This window comes from Clupea harengus, chromosome 1 (genome assembly GCF_900700415.2).
Source record: "Clupea harengus chromosome 1, Ch_v2.0.2, whole genome shotgun sequence".
Classification (NCBI taxonomy): domain Eukaryota; kingdom Metazoa; phylum Chordata; class Actinopteri; order Clupeiformes; family Clupeidae; genus Clupea; species Clupea harengus.
In genome coordinates this window covers 14,666,874-14,689,809 of record NC_045152.1, presented here as the reverse complement: position 1 = coordinate 14,689,809, position 22,936 = coordinate 14,666,874, and the positions used below count along the sequence as shown (strand labels likewise).

The following is a 22,936-nucleotide window of genomic DNA, read 5'->3' as shown; positions in this document are numbered from 1 at the left end:
TTGCAGTGATTGTCTGGCTGTGTTCTGTGCTATGAATGCTTTGTGTGGGTTTGTCAAAGCCAGGTGATTGTGTAGCTGAGTTCTATGAATGCTGTGAATGTTGGTTTGGCAGAGCCAGGTGATTGTGTAACTGTGTTCTATGAATGCTGTGCATGTTGGTTTCAGAGCCAGGTGATTGTGTAGCTGTTTTCTGTTCTAGATGAGAGGCGTGAGAGTGAGAGCAGAGAGGAACAAGACTATCAGAGATGCAGTCAGACCCGAGGCTTCACAGGGTTCGGGGAACAATCATGTCTCTCTCATCTGGAAAAAAACACAAATGAGATGACAGAATTCATTTGGATTCAAGGGAACAATTTCAGACCACAATAAGTGAATGTGGGATGGGCAGATTTCTAATCTAGGGTCAGGTAGGTAACAACCCCTAATAGCACTAAATATATACAAAGGATCAAATAGCCTGCACACACAAACAGACATTTGACAACTAGCTGAGTGTAGTCAGTGTTGAATTATCCATGTTTACCTGCTCTGCCACTGGCCCAAACCAGAGGCCCCAGTGAGATGGAGGCGCTGTCATGGAAATCAACAGAGCGACGCTGCCTCTGGGGGTAACCTGGGTAACAGTGCTGTAAACAGGAAGAGAAAAGGAACAAGATATTTTTCTTTTTAACATTTGCTCCTAATCTGACAAACATTCAGCAAAGTTGTATTTTATTAAAACATCTGTGACAAACATAATAGGCCAGAACTATAGCCAAACCTTGCCATTACTCTGCTAGTCAGGTGTGCACTAGATGTGGTGAACTTACGGCTGTGCAGTCGCTGCTCGCCACCAAGCACAGGTGGATGCTGCAGTGCAGGTAAACCTTGGAGGTGTTTGCAGTGAAGGTGAACATCCTGAAGGAGAAACGACCTGATGTGCTGACGCCATTCTGAAGCATCTCCACTGTGTTGTCATTGGGGTTGGGGCACCTAGAGGGGGAATAACATATGGCAAAAGAGACAGTGAAGACAATAGGTACTTATGAAGAAGGGTAAAAAACCCACAAGATGAGCAACAGAAAAAGGTTGAACAAATAAGGACTCAAATTATGATGGTGTTAAGCATGTGTGATAGTGTGGTAGGGTAAATATCATGTGTTTAATATGTTGTAGGAGCTCTACGTCCCTTATTCATTTAGGCATGTGTGATAGTGTGGTAGTAAGGTATGTAAGAGGGAAGAGTTGGTGTATTGGTGCATTGGTACAAATTACTCGTTTCTGATGAGGTCCCATCGGATGTGGTAGTCTGCCTGATTGACAGGAGTGGCCCAGCAGGAGTCCATCACCATGGCGATCTGGCGGCTGTCCACTCCGTCCAGGCGGACAGCCACGTACATCCGCTGGTTCACCGCCACAGTCACATTCCCAGAGAACGCATGGGAGAATCCTGCATCTTCATAGGGAATCATTCGGACACGGTAGGCTCCTTGACCTCCTGGTAACTTCTTAGTCACAACACTAGAAATAAACACAAAATATTTTTTCCAGTTCATTTTCAGACAGGCAGAAATCTTAGGCTTTGATGAGAGTGATAGTTCCTCTGTGAGGGGCATTATTCGGGGGGAGTAGTTGATGAACTGTGATTGTGTTTTGTTTTTAATATTGTGAAAGACTCCTATCCGGATGGGGGCACTGTGTTTTATGAGTGAGGAATAGTAGACTACTATCTGGATGGGGGCACTGTTTTTAATGAGTGAGGAATAGGAGAATTCAGTCTCCATGAACTAATCACTGGTTTATACACAATTTATTGTGTTTGGTCACTGGAGAAAGGCACTGCAAACTAACCAAGAAAAAGTGAGACAAAAGTGCGGACATAATGGCAAAACCAACCTCTCCAGGGGATTGATGTCCATGTCCATGGAGAGTGCCTGAGTGAGAGGGTAGACACAGCAAAAGAGCAGTTGTATCCGTCTCTCTCTGCTGATGGGGCCACCGGCTGAGTTGGCCTCCCCCTGGATTAAGTTCTCATAGATGAAGTGGGTGCTGTTGCTCTGTTGGGCAACAGACAGCACATACAGGGGTCAATGTCTTTGGTAGAAACCAACAATGGTTTCATCCAGGGACGTGCACAGGAGGGGGCTAAGGTTGCTCCGGCAACTGCCCGTTTGCCCTCCTCGACTGAAGTTGCCCCTCCGAAGGAAATATATATTTTTTTTTGAAACAGTATTACGGCTGCAGAACTTCATGTAGGCCTAGATAAAATAATGGCGGAATAAGCGTCCAGGGGACGGGGGCGTGGTGGCGGCGGTTAGTGACAGTGATATAGGCAAAATATGCGTCCAGGGGACGGGGGCGTGGCGGCGGCGGTCAGTGAGAGTTTCAAGTGATATAGGCAAAATTTGCATCCAGGGGACGGGGGCGTGGTGGCGGCGGTTAGTGACAGTTTCAAGTGAGGCAAAATATGCGTCCAGGGGACGGGGGCGTGGCGGCGGCGGGGACAAAAATGGCCCTTCATCCATATTCTGCTGTGAATTCTGAGTAAACATATTTAAACTGTTGGGTGCTTTGCCATTTTTGCCAGGTATTTTGGCTTTGCTCAAAGATTAACACTTCAAGACAATAGTACTCTAAAGAATAGCTTATTTTGTAAATCTTTGGTGGAGAAGCTGTTGTACCCTTAGAGTGGTTCCACAAGTATGATTCTCATTGTCGAAGAGGAACTCCACTCTGCCATCTTGGAGTGTGCCGTTGCAGCTGGGGTCGTTGAGGTGGAGGGTGTCAGCCGAGAAGCCTGCTTCAAACAGCTGGCAGCGAGACAGAGACATGGTGCCTGTGCTGCTGGAACAGTATTCCACAGAGTCTGAGAAAGAGGGGAGGAGAGAAAAAGGTAGAAAGAGTTGAATAAGGTGAGGGGAAGAGTGATATGGGAAAATAAAGAAGGAGGAATATAATACACTTCTATCCAACATCTATTAATATTAATAGCAGTAGTACCATTAGTAATAACAATGTTGGTAGTCAAATTAGACCTTACCAAAGGACTCAGCATGAGGTCTCGGGTGATCCTCATTGCAGAAGCAGCCGTAGACTCCATCTTTCTGGCCACACCACTCGTCCTCAGCGCAGTCCAGTTCTTCACAGGGGTCATCAAGAGCTGCTCAAAAACATGACAAATCCAGACGTATTAGTAGAATTAATTCAAATAGGCATAGGCCGAAACAAGCAGGGTAAAATAAGATCATAGAACAAACCTGGATGTATCAGTAGACCACTAATTGTAACACTAAAGTAGGAAAGTCAATCTGATAGGCAGAATAAAACTAATATGCACTAAGTACTGTACTGCAGGTCATGCAGATATTGTTATGGCTCAGGCTAAGCAAACAGTCAGTGCAGAAACTTTCTGTGGTAGATTTTGATGTATGACTGGTTTTCATCACAATACAAAAGCACTTCCTTCACTTGCTTTATTACAAAAGAATATATATGTATTCCTATCTGCTACGTGGTTTACCTGCAAAGACTACCCATGAAATTAGGCATTCACAACATTTGCATCGTTATTTGCTGGCTGAACTACTGCATACATCTGATGCCATGGAAGTTTTTCTGCATAGAAGTCTGTCCATCACAAATCAAAGAGGATTCCAAACACGACTGTATGTCGCTACACAATGGTAGTCCTTTGGGGGATCGTAGTCCCTCACATTGCGCATGCTCAGACACCGGTTTACGGCATAAGGCTCAACATCAACATCAACATATCTGGCTTGTCTTAACGCATGTAGGTTTATTTAACGTAATATTTAATAATGTTGTAAACGGTATAAACGTCAACATATGGGGCTTGTCTTAATGCATAATGTGGGTATATTTAATGTTATATTTAATTATGTTGTAAACGGCTAACAGCATAAGGCTCTACGTCAACATATGAAACGAAACTGGGGAGAGACTTTTTGATCCTCCACCTCATCTGTTTTGTCCACTGTGACATCTTCTTTGTTTTTAAATAAATGGTCATGTTTTCAAAAAACTGGCTTTCGTCGCTTTTCTCCATGATTGAAAACGGATCTGTCGTTGTGACGCATGCGCGCGCGCGGCTTCGCTGTCGACAGTAGTCGACAGTGTCGCAAAATGACGCATGCGCAATGTGAGGGACTACGATCCCCCAAAGGACTACCATTGTGTAGCGACACTGTACAGTCACAGAACTCGAGGCTGTTGCGCGTGCGGGGTTTGACCATTGATTTAAAATCTAAAGGTATAATTTCTCTACTAAGGTAAGATATATTTGTATTTGTATTTCCTAAGCACAATAGTCAATTCATAACTAGCTGAATATGACAAAGTTTGACTCTTTACACGCTAACATGGGTAGGTAGCCAGAAATATACACTTTAAAAAAAATTAACTTCGATAGCTAGCTATCTTTACCCGTGATTATTTCAATAAGTTTCGATGTTGCTAGCCTATATGCTAACTGCTGGAGTGGTCTTACAACGTCATAGGTTTGGTAAATGTGTGGTGTTTTGGTTTGGGCGAGTATGCTAAAGTTAGGTTTGTACCATATTGAAGTTTGTAGCCTACTTTCCGTTATGAATTCAGATTGTCTGTAGGCCATTTAGTTAACTTGTATTGAGTCTGTGGGCTTGAATAGTTCGCATAGGCGGAGATCCCGGGGGGGACGGGGGGGGACGTGTCCCCCCCTACCATAAAGTTGTCCCCCCCCCCAACAATCATTGAAAACTAAAAAAAATGTATTTTATTTTTTTTAAATAAAAATACGACGACACAAGCGGTGCTAATTATAGACGTAAACAAATGTGTTTTTTAAGTGTTGAAAAATCATGTTCCCCCTATTCCTCAAAGTGGTTTGGTTCACATGCTGTTTCCAACGGGCAGGGCTACCGGCAGCTCCGTGTTTCAGTTAATCAGCCCAGTAGCCTACACGGTCAGATTGTCAGACTGTTTCCTCCTCTGTCCCCTGTCGCTGCCGCTATGATACACGATATGTAAAGAGATTTACCTCATTCTCGAACGCAGTAAGAACATGTAAAGAAGAAGTTTTTTTCTAAACTCCATTTACGAAGTTCCAATCGATATGCACAAGTATACATAAGCTTATTAATGGATTGGCATGACAACGTGAACGTTTGCCGATAACACACGCATGCCGGTAATTATCACAGTTAAAATAGCTAGCTAGACAGTCTAGGACACTGTCCTGTCAGGGCAGGTTCATGCTAGTTAATAAACGTAGGTCTACATCTCAGTGCCTCTCCAGATTTGTTAAATTATCTGAAGTTAAATTAATGTCATCTTTTTCTGCGGTCCATCAACTATGCTGGTATTGTAATATGGAGTGACAGTGGCGTAGGAGGTAGAGTAGTTGTATTGTAGTCGAAAGATTGCTAGTTCAATTCCCTGTTGAGCTGTTTTATAACTTATTTTGAGCATCAATTTCTCTTGAACTTTGGACATTATTTGTCTGTGAATAGATATTTCGTGTTAGTACATTTAATGCTGTTTAGATAATTCTAAAATGACTTCGAATTTCTGTTTGTAAATGTGATAAGAGAATTCGGTATTTAGCAGTTTATGCTAGCTCCCGTGAAAGCAATTTTTTCATGTCCCCCCCCCCCCCCGGAATTACACTCTGAAATTTGACCATGTATTGTCCCCCCCTACAATGAAATGGGATCTCCGCCCCTGCCGGCAGCTCCGTGTTTCAGTCAATCAGCCCAGTACAGGGTCAGATTGTGAGATTGTTTCCTCCTCTCTCCCCTGTCATTGCCGCTATGATACACGATATGTAAAGAGATTGACCTCATTCTCGAACGCAGTTAAGAACATGTAAAGAAGATTTTTTTTTTCTAAACTCCATTTTCGAAGTTCCTGGGACAATTCTGGCAATCATGAAAGTTTTCTCATCTGGGATTCGTTCTTAACTTTGAACAGAATTTAAGAACGCTAAATATCAGTCATAAATCAGCCAGATTGGACTGCTCCCATGTTCTTAAGGGCTGAATTTGTGAGAAATCGTTGGTGATTGCGTTCACATCAATTCTACATTCTATAGCATACAAATCAAATAGTGAGACACTGGCAGTCAGTCTGCTCTCTATATTTAGTTTGAAATATTGTATTGAGAAACATATGATTTAACAGTGAAATTGACAATTATATGTTTCCTTTTCAAAAACTGTAATTTCACAAAACTTTTCTGTTAGCCATTTCTGATATGCAGTAGCTATATAGATACTAAAGCTAGCTTCGTTTGTTGTTTCCATGGTAACAGGAGCTGTCTCAGAATAATTCGCTTTTCTGTTGGCTATTTCTGATATGCAGCACACGAAGGTACGAGAACGGAGGGCAAAGAAAACGTGCATGGTCTTGGTCATGCATATTTCAAATTGTGTATATGTACAAACATTTGTATATTTGAATGTGTGCATTTTACTGCTATAAAAAATATAGAAAGCAGGTGTTTTGATGGTTGTTTACATTTGCCATCTCTGTCAGTAGTTTGATTTGTATGATTTGCAGATTCTGATCCGTTTTTCTCAATGATGGTCAATTATTAGTAGTTAAAGAAGCACTATTTCGATCATTTAGATTTCGTTTCAGTATTTCAAAGTGAATGAGCTGTGGGAGCACAAGAACAGTGAGCGTCTAGCAGCGATTAACATAGAGCCAGAGCCAAGTTGCAAAGGAGCGTTAGAAATGCTCTGCTTAAATGTATTAGCTTTAGTAGCTGTAGCTAGATAAACACTGCCACCTTGTGGACAGTAGATGCGATAGAAGACGCTGTTTAGTTTACTTTTTATTGTTGAACTGATCTACCACAGGAGAAGACGTTCATGCAGCTGAATTCCTCCTTGAAGAGCCTTCGTTTGCGTTTGAACTTTGGACATTATTTGTCTGTGAGTAGATATTTTGTGTTAGTACATTTAATGCCGTTTAGAGAATTTAAAAATGACGTCGAATTTCTGTTTGTAAATGTTATTAGAATTCGGTATTTAGCAGCTAAGTTATGCTAGCTCTCGTGACAGCAATTTTTTCATGTCCCCCCCCAGGAATTACTCTCTGAAATGTTACCATGTATTGTCCCCCCCTACAATGAAATGGGATCTCCGCCCCTGATAGTTCGCTGCACATCCAAAATACTGGATGCTCGCGCTTTGTCGTTTGGTTTTATTGTCTACCGTTTCTTGGACCATAGTTGTTCACTGAGCGAGGCGTATCAGGAAGATCTGTTCCACTTTCGTCTGATCTGTAGTTTGTAACGGTAAAATAAGTGTCTGTCTCCCCCGTGTGGTACGATGAAACACTTAGTGGAAGTGGAAGCTTGTGCTAATGCATCCATAAAGGCAGGCTCTACCAGTAAGCGCCAGACAGACAGACCACCACTGTTTCTACTGGAAACGATACGTGGTTCTTCTGAAATTTGCAGAATAATCACAAACCTATGTGTACTATTTATTTGCATTATGGCACTTCTTATCAGCAATCTATGTATTGGTTCATAGCAGATATTCTAACTATATTCTATTATGTACATCACAGGAGTCATGGTGTGTAAGTGAAGTAGCTACCACTTTCAGAAGAGGAAATAACTTATGCTGCCTTAATGAATGCTTACAATAATGGCATTAGTAATTCATCACTCTCTGCAGGTGTCCATAGTACCTCCACAGCTTTATCATGCTGTTAGACCTCTTGGGGCTGATAATAATTTAATTGACACACATCTATTTCTTTCTTATTTCTTAAGTTCCAACAAAAATGTAGGCAATTAATATATCAATGAGGAAGACAAGGCAGGCAATGAAAATGATGTCCACTTGCTGTACTCACAGCAATGCAGTGCAGAACGCCATTCTGTTGTTTGGAGCCCCAGCACAGTGCAAGCTGTCTCATAGGCCTCCACCGCTGAGCACAGCATGCCATTGGCTGGTGTGTAGGCACAGAGATCATACACGCAGGAGGTGAAGTACGCCTGTGGGTCAACATGCAGGTGGCACTGCTGGAACGGGCCGCTGCTGTTGGTGATGATGCTGCACAGATCTGTGTATTCTGCTCTGAAGAGACACATCCCGTCTCCAATCCGGTCACTGGCTCCACATCTAGGGAAGATCAGGAGAAGAACATGATCCACAATGCAGTTCGGGAGATACTGAAAGAAATCAGTATCAGACATGTTGCAAGTTGGAATGTTAAAGGTGCAAATGGCAGCGTTGTCAGGACACAATAACTTTCATTTGATAACTAGGATTTTTCACTTTTTAATTAATAGTGAACTGAAAACTAAATAGAATGGTCTTTGATATAGTCTGGATATTTTTGAGCATGCAGTTTACATATTGTCTACCATTTAATCCCCGAGTTTGAAAGTCTTGCCCAATACATTTTTTAACTTCTCACACAAATCATACTCACCCAGGACTGCTTGCATCTGATTTCCAACTTTGGCCAAATTGCCTGTCAGTCTGGGCCAGAGTGCCATTGGGCAGAACCTTGTCGTCTGCTGGGTTGTTATTGTGATTCCCACACATCCCACACACAGATTGATGATAATTTGGACTCAGTCTGACTAGAAGTCTACTATGACCATCAAACTGGACCACCAGCTCCCCTGAGGCATTCACAACCACAAATCCAGACTCTCGAGTCAACTGCGCCAGGGAGCCAACCTGAATGCTGTTTGCATTGTTGTCTTGACCATCAACCTGAAAACAAAGCGGGAGACGGCTACAGTGAGGTGGGACAGAAGTGTTTGCATTATGTACTGAACTACAAGAACATCCTCGTTCAGAAGACCCTTCATGTGCACTTCTGTGAGAGGTACCTTGACTCTCCTGTTCTGCCCAATAGTGATGTGGCTTTGTACTCCTCCATGAGAGAGCCACACATCCACAGTGGACACAAAAGACACAATTAAGTTGCCACGGTGACTATTAGCGGCTACTACACGGAAGGTCAATGCGCCATCACTCATGTTGCCACAGGTGTGGGTAATCTCATAAGCACAGGTGCCCTGGAGATGGGAATGAAAAAGCATGATTATGTACGAAGTTCAAACACACTCATCTGGAAAAAAATTCTCTTCAAATTAGGACCTCACTTTCGGTTTGATTTTTAGATTTCTTTACTCTCTATCCTACCTGAAAGTGAGCCACAGCCCCATCGAAGGTGATGTAGTGAGGGTCTCCCCAGACTGTGCAGGTCGACAGATGACCATAGCAACCCCGGCGGCCATCTCTGACAGAGCACTCCTGAGTTGGGGGGCAAAAGGACTGGGTGCAGCGGAGGTCATTTTGGGCAAAACACTCACAGCGCTGAGAGCAGGCTTGTGTCCAGAACTGTTCCCCGATCTGACAACACAAGAGAGCAACACTGACGTGAAAAATACTTGCTAGAAGACATAATGTTATATTGTTATGTGCTCCTTAAAATTACTGCATAATTTGACCTTGACCCTTGGTCATTTTGTAATTACCTCAAAGTAGAAGCCGTCATAAAGACAGCCACACTGTTCCACAGAGACACAGCGCCCCCCGCTCCTCACAAATCCATCATCACAGAAACAGCCCTCAGCACAGGTCCTGTCACAGCTGGCATCAATGCTGCTGGCACAGGTGTGCCCACACTCTGTGCCACACAGGTCGTAGTGGCTATTTTCTGGACACTCCATTTCTGTTGACGTGGGTAATGACTTTGTTACTTTTTTTTTATTTTAATCAACTCTGCAGCTGAAAGTTCAAGTACTGTACATGATTCTAACCAACACTGCAGCAGTAAAGCTGAAAGGTGCAGTAGCTGATTCATATCCAATTCACATTTTGTCAAATTCCGCATATTGTTCCTCACTGCCCTCTACCAGGCTGTTCGGTGTGTCACTCAAAACAACTCTGGAGTTCACACACAGTCCTGACTGTGTAAACTGGGAACAAACCTAGTGGCTCAGACCAAGCAATGAACCATTTCAACTAATCAACATGTGGCGTCAGGTACATGGAAGGGAGGGGTTCAGTATGATAAACTCAACAACCATTTTTGCCAGAATCACAGACTGTAGCTTGAATAGATATTTGAAATACATTGTTTTGATTGCTTCTGGTAAGATGCAAATGATTGAAACGGCAAAAAGTGCCTTGAGTTTGAGCCAGGTCCTGGAAACTTACGGCAGGTGCTATTTTGCCGCCAAGGGTAAATTATGACATTTGCAGTTTGGCATGCGCTGACATATGCTTCCATCTCACGGCAGAGGACATCGTTTCTGCCCCCAGACAGGCACACGTCAAAGACACAGTCGTTAAAGAATGGCTGGGGGTCCACGTGGGCATGGCAGAAGCTCAGTGGCCCAATGCTAGCTCTGAGTAGCTCACACTGGGCACGGGCTCTCCAGTCATCTTGGCACACTGGGCAGGAGTTTCCACATCCTCCAGTACAGGGCATGCCGTCATCAACCTTCCAGTAGTCTCCAAAATCAGAAGCAGACAGGGCCACAGAGCCAGAACTCCCTTCCTGGACAGTAAAGTCATCACCCTGGATGCCGTTGAAGTTTCCACACAGGCCACATGTGGCACCACTGTAGTTGGATGGCACTGTGATGTCCAACACCCACCGGCCATCATAACTGACAGTCAGACCAAAGTCTGTTTTCACAAACGTGTGCAGTCCGTTCGCATAGACAGACACTCTGCCCCCATCAAGAAGGACTGGCAGGTTTCTTGTCTCCCCATTCACCTGAAGTCAGAGTTACTTTTTTGTGAGAGGATTTCATGTGTTTGTGTATAATTGCATTTGAATAGGATTATATGACAAGCAGACACTAATCTCATCTAATAACTAACTAATGTTACTTCAGCATTAATAACTAATGTTATCACAACAAATAATAAAGGGTGAGGAAATATAATTACTTATCCTTTTTTTTTTTTTAATTGCTTAACAAACTAGTTTTTGACAGATCTTTTAAAAGTGACTTCAAGCATGGTAACCAGTCATTTGAGAAAAGATGACAGGATGAGAAACTGCTTCCACCATGATGGAATGAGAATGAAGATGACTTAAACAATAATTTGAACTTAACCTTTACCTGTACAGTCCCCCGATTTTCTTTTGAGATGTACACCAGATGTCCAGACACATTGACGTAAACTGCCACAGTGATGGAGACGTGAAGACCATTCCATGCCTCATTCCTGGCCTCCACCTGAAAGTGAGGTAGGCCTCGTGTTCCATTGCAAACTGATGCCAGGACATAACGACATGTACCCTGGAAGTCAAAGGTGCGTCTGTCAAAGGAGGTGTAGTGTGGGTCTCCAGAGGCCGAGCAGGTGGCTTCAGGTTTAGGATGGCAACCGTACTGTCCATCCACGACTCGACAAGAGTCCTGAGCACCACAAGAAGAGGCCATGCAATTCGACTGTCCGGTGATGCCATTACACTGGCACAGGAACTGGCACTCCTCACCATACCAGTAGCGCTCTCCACTCTGTCTATAGCGCCCGCCATGGTGGCAGCCACAACCCATGGGTGGCACACAACGATCCCCACTCAGGAGGAACCCGTCATTACACTGGCACCCCTCCTGACACTGCTGAGTACACAGGAAGGGGAAAGACAGGCTTGGGCAGGAAGCTGGGCAGGATGTTCCACATGGCTCATAATGGCTGTTGGGTGGGCAGGTTACCTCTATAAAGATGAATCAAAGGTCAGTTCAATTTCAAAAGATTCCTTTTGCTATTTACATCTTTTACAAAGTCAGGATTAACAGAGGTGATTGATCTTACCACAGTTAGTGATGTTCCTCCATTCCCCTACTGTGAGTCCACTCTGTTGGCAAAGAAGGGTGTAGCCACGCAGTGCCTCGCACAGTGCCTCTCGAGTACCACGTGTTCTCGCTAGAGCCTGGACACAGTCTTCAATCCGTCCCCAGGGGTCCAGCCTTGCTTGGCACTGGCTAAAAGGCCCGTGTGCCCATCCCATGATGCCACAGAGCTCCCTGAACTGGCTAGTGTTCTGGTAGTGTCCTGGTTCCAAGACCTGAGGGTCCACACAGAATGCTGACAGGGAGCCATCTCTCCAGCTGTCCCCAAACTGCTGTGAGTCGTAGAGGGGAACTCCAGTGGGGGAGAGGAAGTCGTCGCGAAGGTCTCCATTCAGATCTCCACACAGGCCTCCTAGAGTGCCATTGTAGTTGCCAGGAGCGGTAATGCGGATGACATGAGGCCAGTCAGCTCTCACTATCACTCCGAAGTTGGTCTCTATGACAACACCTTTTACACTGCTGTGGTAGATGTGAATATGACCTGAGCTGACACTGAAAGGAATGCCCACTGTTTGCCCATCCACCTAAGAGAACATTAGGTTTATGCTTAGAGATGTGTATCACGGTATTCAAATTGAGAACTGTCTTATGTGTTAGGCTCGCTAGTTAGACATCTCTGTGTCTATGTATGTAAACAACTTACCTTTGTTCTGGCTCCCTCCCCCATCTCCACAGAAACTTGTGTTCCTTCTGCTTCAAACTTCAGGTGTCTGGCAAAATCTCTAAGGCCTGTGGGAACTTTCTCGACATTTACTTGAAAATGAGGTAATTCTGATTGTCCCCTGACCCTCGCCAATGTTAGACTACAGGCACCTGGGTAATGGAAGGTCTTTCCATCAAAGGTGCGATACGACCCGTAACCCTCCACCCAGCAGGTGGCGTAGCTGAGAGGTCTGCAGCTCCGCACACCACCGTGGGCCCCACACACCTCCAGCTCACTGCAGCTGTGTGTCTGGCAGCTCATTGTCCCATGAGTACAGTGGCAGCGCCTCCCACAGTCCTGGTCTAGCACCACTGTCTCCCCAGCTGTATAGTACCGCCCCTCAAAGGTGCAGCCACAGTCACTCTCCAGAACACACTCCCCACCGCTTAGGACATAGCCAGCATTACAGATGCAGCTCTCCAGGTTGGGCAGTGGGCAATTCTGGGTAGCATTGGGGTTGCTGCAGGTTGCAGGGCATCCAGTTCCTTGAGACTCAAAGTGGCTGTTGGCTGGACAGGGGATTTCTACGGAAGGAAAAAATGGGTGTGTTCAATGCTTGTATCAGACAACTTTTCCAAACTGACTTGGTTACTGGATTCATCATATTGTACCTGAGAGAAGCAGTACTCACCACAGAATCCCTCTCTCCTCCACTGGCCCAACTGAATGCCCTCTTGTTGACACTGGGCAGCATACACGTTGAGTGCTTGGCAGAGGATGGGCTGGTAGCCGTCACCCACACACAGATCATACACACAGTTTTCTACAAAGCTCTGTGGAGACAGCATTGAGTGACAGGAAACAAACGGGCCAACATTATTGCTGAGGATTCCACAGTGGGCAGTGTTTCCGTAAAGAGTCCTTTGGTTATCGGTGCAAGCAGCACAAGCCAGTCCTGCACATTGCACGTCCTGGCAGCCTGGGTCAGTGTCCCCTGGGGCCTTCCAGCTGTTGGCAAACTCCACGTCTGAACTCACAAGTTGCCCATCACGGGTTCGGAAGTCATCATGACGGTGTTGGTTGAAGTTGCCACACAGGCCACAGGTAGCGTTCTGGTACTCGTAGGGCACTGAGATTCTGACATAGTGATAAGCATCGTAGGTGACCAGCAGGCCAAAGTCTGTACTGACAGCCACAGAGAAACCTGATTGGTAGACCTGGATGGCCCCATTCCGTAGGGTAAATGGGGTCGTCACAAAACTACCGTTCACCTGAAGGAGAATGCTACCATTAACACTAGGCTAAATGGAGAAGAACAGTTTGAGCTTAAATTTGTATATTTGGTGGCTGGAAAAGTTTGATATGTATTCATGTTATCTGGTATGTATACTGTACTTACCAATGCTTGGTAATGATGGCCTTTGACCAGCTCAATTTCCTCACCGTAAACCCACACTCTTACAAGACGGGTCCACGACACACGTGTGCTGCCCCGATGCTCATTCTTCCCTTCAATACGATAGTATGGCAGTCCATTGCCACAAGCCTGTGAAGGCAAGGCAAGTGAAAATAATTAAAGCTCCCAAACTAAGACCCAATTATCCCATCTTTTAAAAGGCAATAACTGAATCATACCTCGGAGAGTATGTACGTGCAGGTTCCCTGGAAATGAAAGACTTTCCTGTCAAAGGTGTAGTAGTGGGGGTCTCCAGAGATGGTGCAGGTGCGTCGCTGAATATTCTGGCAGGAGTACTGGAAGGCCGCTGGACGACACACCTGAGAAAAGGTGCAGGGCTGTTGCTGGCACTGGAGGAGGCCTCCACTGACGCAGGTGCATCTTTGCTGACAGGTGGCATCTGTCCAGAAAGAGTCTCCAACCTGCACAGGTAAACCTAAGCGTGTTGTCTGCATTAGTTTTGTTTAGTTATAGCTTTGGTGTAATATTTGCAGTAAGGTATGACCATTTTATAGAATTGGTGAATTCCCACACTGGTCGAATAAAGAATGTAAGGGTGCTATAATCGATTTTTAAATCACCATTATATTGGCAGCCTTGTGGTCCATCATCAACCCGGAAGGCCCAGCGACCTGGTCTGTTGACGTTGCTAGTGTGCCTTAAATTGCCGATGTTGCTCATGAAGGAGCCAGGGATTGAGAAATGATGTGCTGAGTTGATGGTGTCATAGCCAGCCTGCCAAACAAGAATGTGAGAGTTGAAACGAAAAGTACATACATTTCTTTCTATACTGTAATGTTATAGGTCTTGCCCACACCTGAATTTCCCTAACGGTATTAATAAAAGTTTATCTCTCATTCTTGATGGGGGGGGTTTTAGAACCTCATGACATTTAGCCTGTATGGTCTGCTTACCTGCACATGATGGCGTGTCGCAGCAATGGCACCATAATTCATCAGTACAAATGCGACTTGAGCCCCTGAGATCAGGACCACTTGGAATGATGTTTCCTTGGATAATGAGACACAAGTAGGATGTTAAAGTAGTGATTGGAGTAAAATTGAACAGTTTTACTTAATAATAATTTCAAAGCCCGTTCCATTACAAGTAATGTCTCTTCTGTCCCAGACATGATTACACTGATGAAGCTTCAGAACCATAATATGGGCAAAAAAATGATTTACTGTTCCTGAGTGCGAGTAATATTCCACTTTGTCCCATGTTGCAACAAAGACCCAGGAGGCTGAGAAGCTTATTCCAGGGAAGTACTGGTTGATGTCTGTTGAAGCTTGCTGGAGGACACTGCCACTGGTGTACTGGCGGTAGGATATGGTGCCTCTACGTCGATTGTCAATGTCTGTCCAGAACGGGGCAATGATGTTGCGGTGTGCATAAGCAGGAAACTGGTATGGACTCCATCCTCGCCATCCATTGTCAAAAGTGAGAAATCCGTTGTTGTTAACCTGCAACACCAATTGACTCATTGTGAAGGAAAACTCAAATGAGGTACTAGATAGAAAAGTTGTAAGTTGTCTGTGAATGGTACATTTTTATTGGATTTTTCCAAAGCCTTTTCTGGATTTTTTTATCAGATATTGACACCTTAATTGTCACATACAGACACATTATTTCTTTGGGTCTGCCCTTTCCAGGAAAGGATTTTTACCAGGAGTTGCTAATGTGAGTTGTAATAAGTGAACACATTTACTTACATATATCCGGGTTAATGCCTGCCTGAAATAGCGAAATGATTGCGCTGTGTTAATGGATGTCGAGCCATCATCGACACGACTGGAATATGAATCCCCTGGTCCGAAGGGGTAAAATACACCTGGAGGAGATGTGGAAAGTTTAGATTAGTTTTATAAGCTAAAGTAAGATTTGTTTGTACTTTATACCACTAAGGTTGCCAGTGATAAATAACAAAGTTCCAGTAAAACTAGCAGTATTAAATACTCCTTAAAATAACTTGTAAATCATATGCTTTATGCTTATATTCTGTAATTTCGTAGGATAATTAATTTGTGTCCACTCTTCCACCACTGTTATCAACACTGTCTGTTACTTAATGTGACTCACTTGAAGGGAGCCTTGCTGTCGTTCCAATGTTGGGTTGTGGTGTTGGTCCATCAGTTGGTTCTGGGGCTTTCATGTTAAAAGCAATATCACCCACATCTGGAAAAGGTCAAAGTTGAACATAAATCTGAATAAAAATGAATTGTCATAAACAGACTTTGACTACATCAAGGGTTAAGGACTTCACTCACTCACCTGTACAGTAGGCCAGATAGCAGTAAAATGGTCTCTCAAACTCATACACATAGTAGTTTCCAGGGCACGCTTTGATTCTAACAGGTGGGTTTGCAAAGTTGCAGCAGTCCTCTGCATTGGACGATCCCCACTTCCAGTGCCCACAGACCTGACGCGTCACGATACCCTCCCCCACTCGCGGGTGTGTTCCGTTCAGCCACAAAGGAGCATGGGATCCACAGCGGTTCATTCTCACGCAGTACTCTGGCATATGGGCATCTGTTCCCTGGTAAAACATCCGGTACCAGCCTTGCCAGTAGACGTTAGTGTCACACTTTAAGATGTTGTAGTTGTCATGGATTGTGTTGTTGGCAGCCCTCCATGCGTCATCTAGCACAGAGTACCTGTGACAAGGGTCAAACGCAGGGCTGGTAGCCACAGAACCTGTGTTTGAAATATTCATATCCAGTAATTTAGATTAGTTTTATAAGCAAAAGAAAGATTTGTTTGTACTTTATACCACTAGAGCTGCCAGTGATGAATAACAAAGTTGCAGTAAAACTAGCAGTATTAATACTCCTTTAAATAACTGTTTGGAATCATAGTTACCAGTATGCCTATGTGCACCATTGGGTATAAATGTTGATTTATCTGGTGTACTCGGTGGATATGCTGCAGTCGTTGCTGCTTTTGCTGCTGTTGCTGCTGTTGATACTGAAGTTGTTGCTTCAGTTGGTTCAAGAATTGAAGATGTTGGACTTTCTGTTGCTCCTGGAGAAGGTTGGGTGTCAGGTGGTGCCTCTGGAGATGTTGTTGCCGTAGAGTGTTGTAGAGTTGTTGTACTTGACATCATTGTTACTGGTTAAATAGATGAATACATTGTTATTGTTTTGTTCTTTGATGAATAATGGAACTACATGTTAGATCACACTTCACACAACATTAACATGTTCCCCATGGGGCAACAAGGACTGTACACAAGTGTGTCACCACGATACCATCACTTCATCTGGAGAAACATGATTGGCACATTCATTTACTCAGCTGTTGTTCTTTAGGGAATATAGAATATGTAATATTAGGCTAAAGTAGCAGTAAAAAGTAAACTAGCAAGCTAACCTAAAAGGCATGCAAAACCCTTTTAAACACAAACAGCACTGTTGGCACAGAGAAAATCTTGCAAGCATGCTAATTGGTGTCTTTTTACAATATAGTTGGACATGTCGTGCTGTGAAAGCTACAAATGTATTCACTATTATAGTGTTTTATGAGCTTGGTGTGCCTGTGTACCATAATACTGCAGTTAGCTACACCTCAACATGTCTGACCATTTTATGGCCATAGACCTAACAGGTGTAATTTTATCTTCAATAACTTGGATCAAATGTATAATTATTTCAATTAATTATGAATGCATTAAACAAAATAGTGGCATTAGTTGAAAGGCAGGAAAATGTCAGCTATGCGAAGTACAGAAAACCCTATGAAATGTGCCAAACTGACCAGAGCCATGTCTTGAAAAAATAGTGCAAATTAGTTGAAAGGCAGGAAAATGTCGCTAGACGAAGGGTAGACCCTAGACGATCGGCCTACTGGATGTAATTCTAGAATGTTTGATTGGTTAAGATTAGTTACCAGGCAGGAACGGAAAACACCATTGGCTAATACCAGGACCTTTACTTTTTCGCTGAGCTACAATGTCGTTTGCCTGTCTTTTAATGTGGTGTCACGTTTAACGCTGCTGTTCAACATTAATAGCAACTGAATTACACTTGTGTTAGGTGTTCTCTAGCCTGACGATGTCATACTCATAATTCTAGTCAGAATATGAGTCTGATACCGCTCCAATGGGCTGTGATTATGGGGCGTGTTTCAACCGAACCAGGAAAAAAAATGCCTCTTCGCTCAATTGGATATATCTAGAACCAATCAGAGCAACGTAGTATGACCATAACGTAGACCATGGGGCCAGCTGATACATTAAACTTTTACCGGATCCCGTAGGAAGGACGGCAAAAACATCTTTTCGATCGACAAATGCCTTGATCGCGTTTCTCTGTTCCTCTTTCAAAATGAATGTGCTGTCAATGTCTTCTAAAACAGACTCGAATCACCACATTTCAGCTCTACAACGGCAGCCATGTTTGTTGAAAACGAATTCACCCCAAAAGCTCTTTGGTGACGTGGTTGATTACGTTACGGTTGATCATCTGTCCATCATCGTATAAAGCCCGCCTTGACAATTTGATTGGTACGGCAATGTCTGTCCGCAGATAATTTCTCCTCAATGGAGTAATGCCAGACCGAACTTCCCAACCAAAATATTTGTGGGCGGGGCTAAGTTCGGTCTGGTATCCAGGCTAGGTGTTCTCTGTAGCGATAAATAACATAAACGTCAATAACGTGAGTGATTGATAAAGGATATATGTTACACATCACAAACACACATAATCGATGGATTTTTTGTGTGAAAGTTATTTAATTGGTTAGCTTAAATAAACGGTGTTAATTATCGGACAGCGTGTGTTATCGGCAAACGTTCACGTTGTCATGTTAGTCCATTAGTAAACTGAAGAATTTACATCCGGTAGGCCGATCGTCTAGGGTCTACGCTTTGTCTGCCCACAGGTACTCGCACACGCTTGAAAAGGTAAGGATATTCAGCTAGTTGCAATTGAGCAACCTCACCACTAGATGCCACTTTAACAAACATAATTGAAGCAATTGAATCATCAACTCAGTCGTCAGGCAGCCTACCTAAATAGTGTTGTTGCTTACTAGCTGTAAGGTTAAATTTAGCTACATCTGCTCCTGCATCTAAACCAATCAGAGTAAGGTTCGGGCCACTAACCGCCAATTTGATTGGATATGAAATGCAAAGCCAGAGTTCACTTCCTTGTCAGTCGATCGTTCATTCATTTACAAAGATGAATAGCCTAATCTAACAGACTATTTTAATATCAATGTGGCTTTATCATATGTGTAAAGTCAGTCGGCCTACGCAAGAGTAGACAACTCAAGTTCATGAATCAAAAGTTTAAAGGTGATTTTTCAATGAGAAGCGTGGAACAGCGGAGGCTTCGCCAGCAGCAAGATAAACAGCTTTATTGTGGGCACTAAACTTAAACTTGGAGGCTATCAAGGACCACAAAGCCTCCAAATGTCACAAGGAGGCGATCTGCATCATACAAGGAAAGTCACCTCAGGAGATAATCTGATTCAGATTTTGACGAGGAGGGATTTTGAAGCAAGGAAGGTTTTACGGAGCGGCGGTCGACAGAGATTGCAGGGAGGTAGAGTTTATTGAGAACAGCCAGAACCGGGGGCACAGGGGAAAAAACACAAAAGTAATAATGCAGGATACAAAAGCACAGGAGACAACAAACTCCAAAGGGGAACGCACAGGGGATACAGTCGAACACTCAAAAGTTTGAGTGGGGATAATACAAATTTAACTATAACGACCTAGGAGTCGTGGAAAACACAAAAACACTGGACCTGACAGCGCGAGAGCGCAGGACCAGAACTAATTCTAAACGACCTTGAAGTCGTGGCGAACCCTTTGACACTGGACCTGACGGCGCAGAAGCGCGGACCAGAACTAATACTAAAAGGCGTGGCGGTCGGGGATCCGGAGTGGAGTGGAGGGAGTGAGGAGGTTATATTGAGTGAGTGACAGGTGTGTGGGATCAGTAATCAGGTGATTGGGACGGTGAGTGCCAGGTGTGTGGGATCAGTGCTGATTGTGATTGTGGATGAAGTGGAGCTGGGAGTGTGAATGTGACTGGCTGTAGCGGAGGTGTGTGAATGTGACTGGCTGTAGCGGAGGTGTGTGAGTTCAAAGTCAAGAAAGGGGGCGTAACCGGAGCTGAGTTCAGACGTGACATAATAATTTTTTAAACACAAAAGTGTGATTATAATAATTAGAAAATAAAAAACTAATTTCCATCTCTGGTCATGGTCATCTGAAGGACAGATAAACACACCTGTCAATCCGACTAGCTGCCCAGACTATTCAGCAGGTAGTCGTAACTAAACTACAGATTTGTGTACATTATGATGGTGTTTGTTATGTTACAGTTTAGTTCCTTTAAAAGAGGAAACGATTGAAAGGCGACATGGACATTTTATCGTGTGAATATTTGTAACTTCTATTGTAACTATTTAAGGACACTATTAGTATTATATTGTAACAGTATTAGTGTCCAAAGGTGCAACTTCTTAATCAGATTTGAACACGGGTCATGCTTCCTGTCTCCCTCTGTATGGCTTCATAGTGAACGTAGTCACAGCAGGTGAGTATTTCTGTTCTGTGTTTGTCCTCAGAGAACAAAGGAGGCGACACACAGTGCAAGATCATTTTGCAGCAAACAGTGACTTATGATTAACACTTTCAAAGGCAGTTTACCGTTTGGACTGCATCTATCCCACAATACAAGTTCATCTAGAAAGAATTATTGATGGCCAGTTCATATGAGATACTTTTCTTCATTTAAAACTACCTTTCCTGATTGTGAGGAGGGGCAATGAAGTCTGTCAGAAGAAAATTACCCCTGAAATGCCAATAGAGTTTTCACACTATCAGATTGTTCTTTCGAAATACTTTCTAGTTTAAAGGATAACATTATCTGTGTAGAGTGATTACAAGACTGTTCACATGTCTATGTACTTACTGTATTATTATTTGTTATAAAATGCATGGTTCATGGTTGATGTCTTAGGCCTAAGTCAGCAAACATTAAAAAGTTGAAGATGTGGCTTCATTCCATTCATTGCTGAATAATTCTGAATAAATTGCCTACCTTGTGCCATTGTGAATTCACCTGTCAAAGAAAAAGAATAGAATATTAGTTTCAGTAGAATGGCACAAAGCAGTGATCGTGATATTACATCCAGTGTGTGTGCAGGAATCTGCCTGAACCGGCTTTAAGAGGTCTTACCCATCATCAGCATCGCTGCGGATAGCGCACACACACAGATGGCAAAGCTCATGGTGACTGCTGCACCTGGTCTCTCTCACAAGCAGGACAGGACCCACTCCTTTCAGCTGCTGATTTCTAAACATCATGCAGCATCACATCCACAAACACAAAAGCATGCTTAGAGTAGCCATACACTACTTTAGGCTAGGAACGCTAACAAGGACCCACTCTTAGCTTGGAGGCATGTACATTAACATGTGGAATTGTCTAAACTAACAAAGCATTTATCAAGGTGTTAAAATACACATGAACTAGTATACAGTTTGTTCCCTAAAGGCTATATTTACTTTTTCTTATCTGCGTGGCATAGTTATATTATTGTTATTGAATCTTTTGGGCAGTTGCCAATTTAAAATGCTCTGCAAGTAAACAAGTGTCTCTTGCTCAAGTAAAATAATGAGATAATTCCACTTACTGACAGAGTACTGGCAGACCCAGGTAAGCATAAAGACTTTAGTATAACTAAGCATCAATTATCTCTGTATTCCTGCTCTTTTTCTGTATATATCTCTACTTTTATCTCCTCCAACTCCTATAAAAACTCTTTATGAACCATTTGTTTAGTACTCGATGCTGACTTGCTAAGGCATTCTTATCTATTTATAGTATTATAAGCACATTCAAATTATGAGATATTGTCACCAACAATTTCACCTCTATAGTTATCAGATGTATAATTAAAGAATTTGCTCAAATACACCTTACCAGTATTCAGGCTGAGGTTGTGCAGAATGTGACTAGCGCTCTGAGTTTCCCCTGGATCTCTGAGGTACGATTCTCCCCATCTCTTTTATAGATGGCTTGGTACCGAAAACAGCCTGGAGGTGGGGAATCACTTAGCTCAGGTATGTAACCTACAAACCGGTTAACAAAAAAAAACATTCTTACTGTATTGTACGGCTTCCCGTAATCTCGTATGAAATATTCACATCTCTTCCTTGATGCTTTGACAGGTGTCAAGAGTTGTGAATAACCATATTAAGCCCTGGAACCAGTGCACAGACAATAATAAAGGCTATTACACTGCTGATTGATTAAGCGGTTGATTATGCCATGACATGCGGAAAGTTGCAGACATTTTGACACTTTCTCCTGCCTTCATAGGACTCATTTCAGTATGATTGACCTGCATTATGGCAGTGAGCAATGCAGAAATCTGTTAATGAGGAGTGCCATGAATTATGAAATCATGAAATCAGAAGTCTGTTGATGAGGAGGGCCATGAGGTGAAGCCTGACTGACGCAGGCACAAGTCCCAGCTCTCCACTCAGAGAAAGACTGCTGCAGGGAGTGCTGAAGAGGGCATGTGTCACTGAAACTTACACACGCTTCTAAAACTCATGTGCACTGCCCTTAACTACTACTTAACTAACACTGTCCATGTACACACTGCTCTTAAGTAGTACTTAACTAACACTATCCATGTACACACTGCTCTTAAGTAGTACTTAACTAACACTGTCCATGTACACACTGCTCTTAAGTAGTACTTAACTAACACTGTTCATGTACACACTGCTCTTAAGTAGTACTTAACTAACCCTGTCCATGTACACACTGCTGAAACATACCCTAATTTAGTAATATCAGGTGACATCACTGCTGCCTTTTAAACTCATAGGACCTGCAATGTTAATGAACTTGAAAGCGGAAAAAAAACACACAAATAACGATTATTTCAGATTTGTTTGTTGCACGATGTGTCAACATATTAAGCCTACTCAAGCCGTCCAACATAAGCCCGCTCTTTGCCACTTGCAAGTGTCCTACAGTGAGTGGCA

General features: G+C 43.4%; 2 protein-coding genes and 1 long non-coding RNA gene across 3 annotated transcripts; all 3 read right to left on the bottom strand.

The window, feature by feature from the left end:
• Positions 1–764: 764 nt before the first annotated feature.
• LOC105909091 (alpha-tectorin-like) lies at positions 765–15,407 on the bottom strand. Its single transcript, XM_042703941.1, has 20 exons — positions 15,108–15,407; positions 14,814–14,933; positions 14,505–14,658; positions 14,103–14,359; positions 13,867–14,013; positions 13,159–13,738; positions 12,468–13,051; positions 11,787–12,348; positions 11,090–11,688; positions 10,173–10,737; positions 9,488–9,684; positions 9,153–9,362; positions 8,837–9,025; positions 8,428–8,717; positions 7,846–8,114; positions 3,020–3,139; positions 2,661–2,845; positions 1,876–2,036; positions 1,255–1,500; positions 765–972 (listed from the first exon to the last, which is right to left on the bottom strand). Exons 1-20 carry the CDS (start codon positions 15,405–15,407, stop codon positions 780–782), a joined length of 5,928 nt encoding a protein of 1,975 aa, XP_042559875.1. The 3' UTR covers positions 765–779.
• Positions 15,408–15,420: 13 nt separating this feature from the next.
• LOC116220036 (oncoprotein-induced transcript 3 protein-like) lies at positions 15,421–16,636 on the bottom strand. Its single transcript, XM_031565178.1, has 4 exons — positions 16,195–16,636; positions 16,003–16,098; positions 15,636–15,754; positions 15,421–15,432 (listed from the first exon to the last, which is right to left on the bottom strand). The coding sequence occupies exons 1-4, from the start codon at positions 16,634–16,636 to the stop codon at positions 15,421–15,423; spliced, it is 669 nt and encodes a 222-aa protein (XP_031421038.1).
• Positions 16,637–16,800: 164 nt separating this feature from the next.
• Positions 16,801–21,590, bottom strand: LOC122132872. The gene is made up of 3 exons (XR_006152388.1): positions 21,114–21,590; positions 20,976–20,996; positions 16,801–17,031 (listed from the first exon to the last, which is right to left on the bottom strand). It is a non-coding gene; the product is annotated as an uncharacterized LOC122132872 (long non-coding RNA).
• Positions 21,591–22,936: the final 1,346 nt, after the last annotated feature.

What these genes read in the sequence shown, in the direction of transcription:
- LOC105909091 (XM_042703941.1), bottom strand. Translation starts at nt 15,407, where the DNA reads ATGAGTCAATTGGTGTTGCAGGTTAACAACAACGGATTTCTCACTTTT. An exon ending in TCAGATGCAAGCAGTCCTGG is followed by an intron (nt 8,115 to 8,427) that starts GTGAGTATGATT and finishes GATCTTCCCTAG; the next exon opens with ATGTGGAGCCAGTGACCGGA. An exon ending in GACATCAATCCCCTGGAGAG is followed by an intron (nt 1,501 to 1,875) that starts GTTGGTTTTGCC and finishes GTTTATTTCTAG; the next exon opens with TGTTGTGACTAAGAAGTTAC.
- LOC116220036 (XM_031565178.1), bottom strand. Translation starts at nt 16,636, where the DNA reads ATGAATATTTCAAACACAGGTTCTGTGGCTACCAGCCCTGCGTTTGAC. An exon ending in CTATCTGGCCTACTGTACAG is followed by an intron (nt 16,099 to 16,194) that starts GTGAGTGAGTGA and finishes GACCTTTTCCAG; the next exon opens with ATGTGGGTGATATTGCTTTT. An exon ending in GACAGCAAGGCTCCCTTCAA is followed by an intron (nt 15,755 to 16,002) that starts GTGAGTCACATT and finishes CATCTCCTCCAG; the next exon opens with GTGTATTTTACCCCTTCGGA.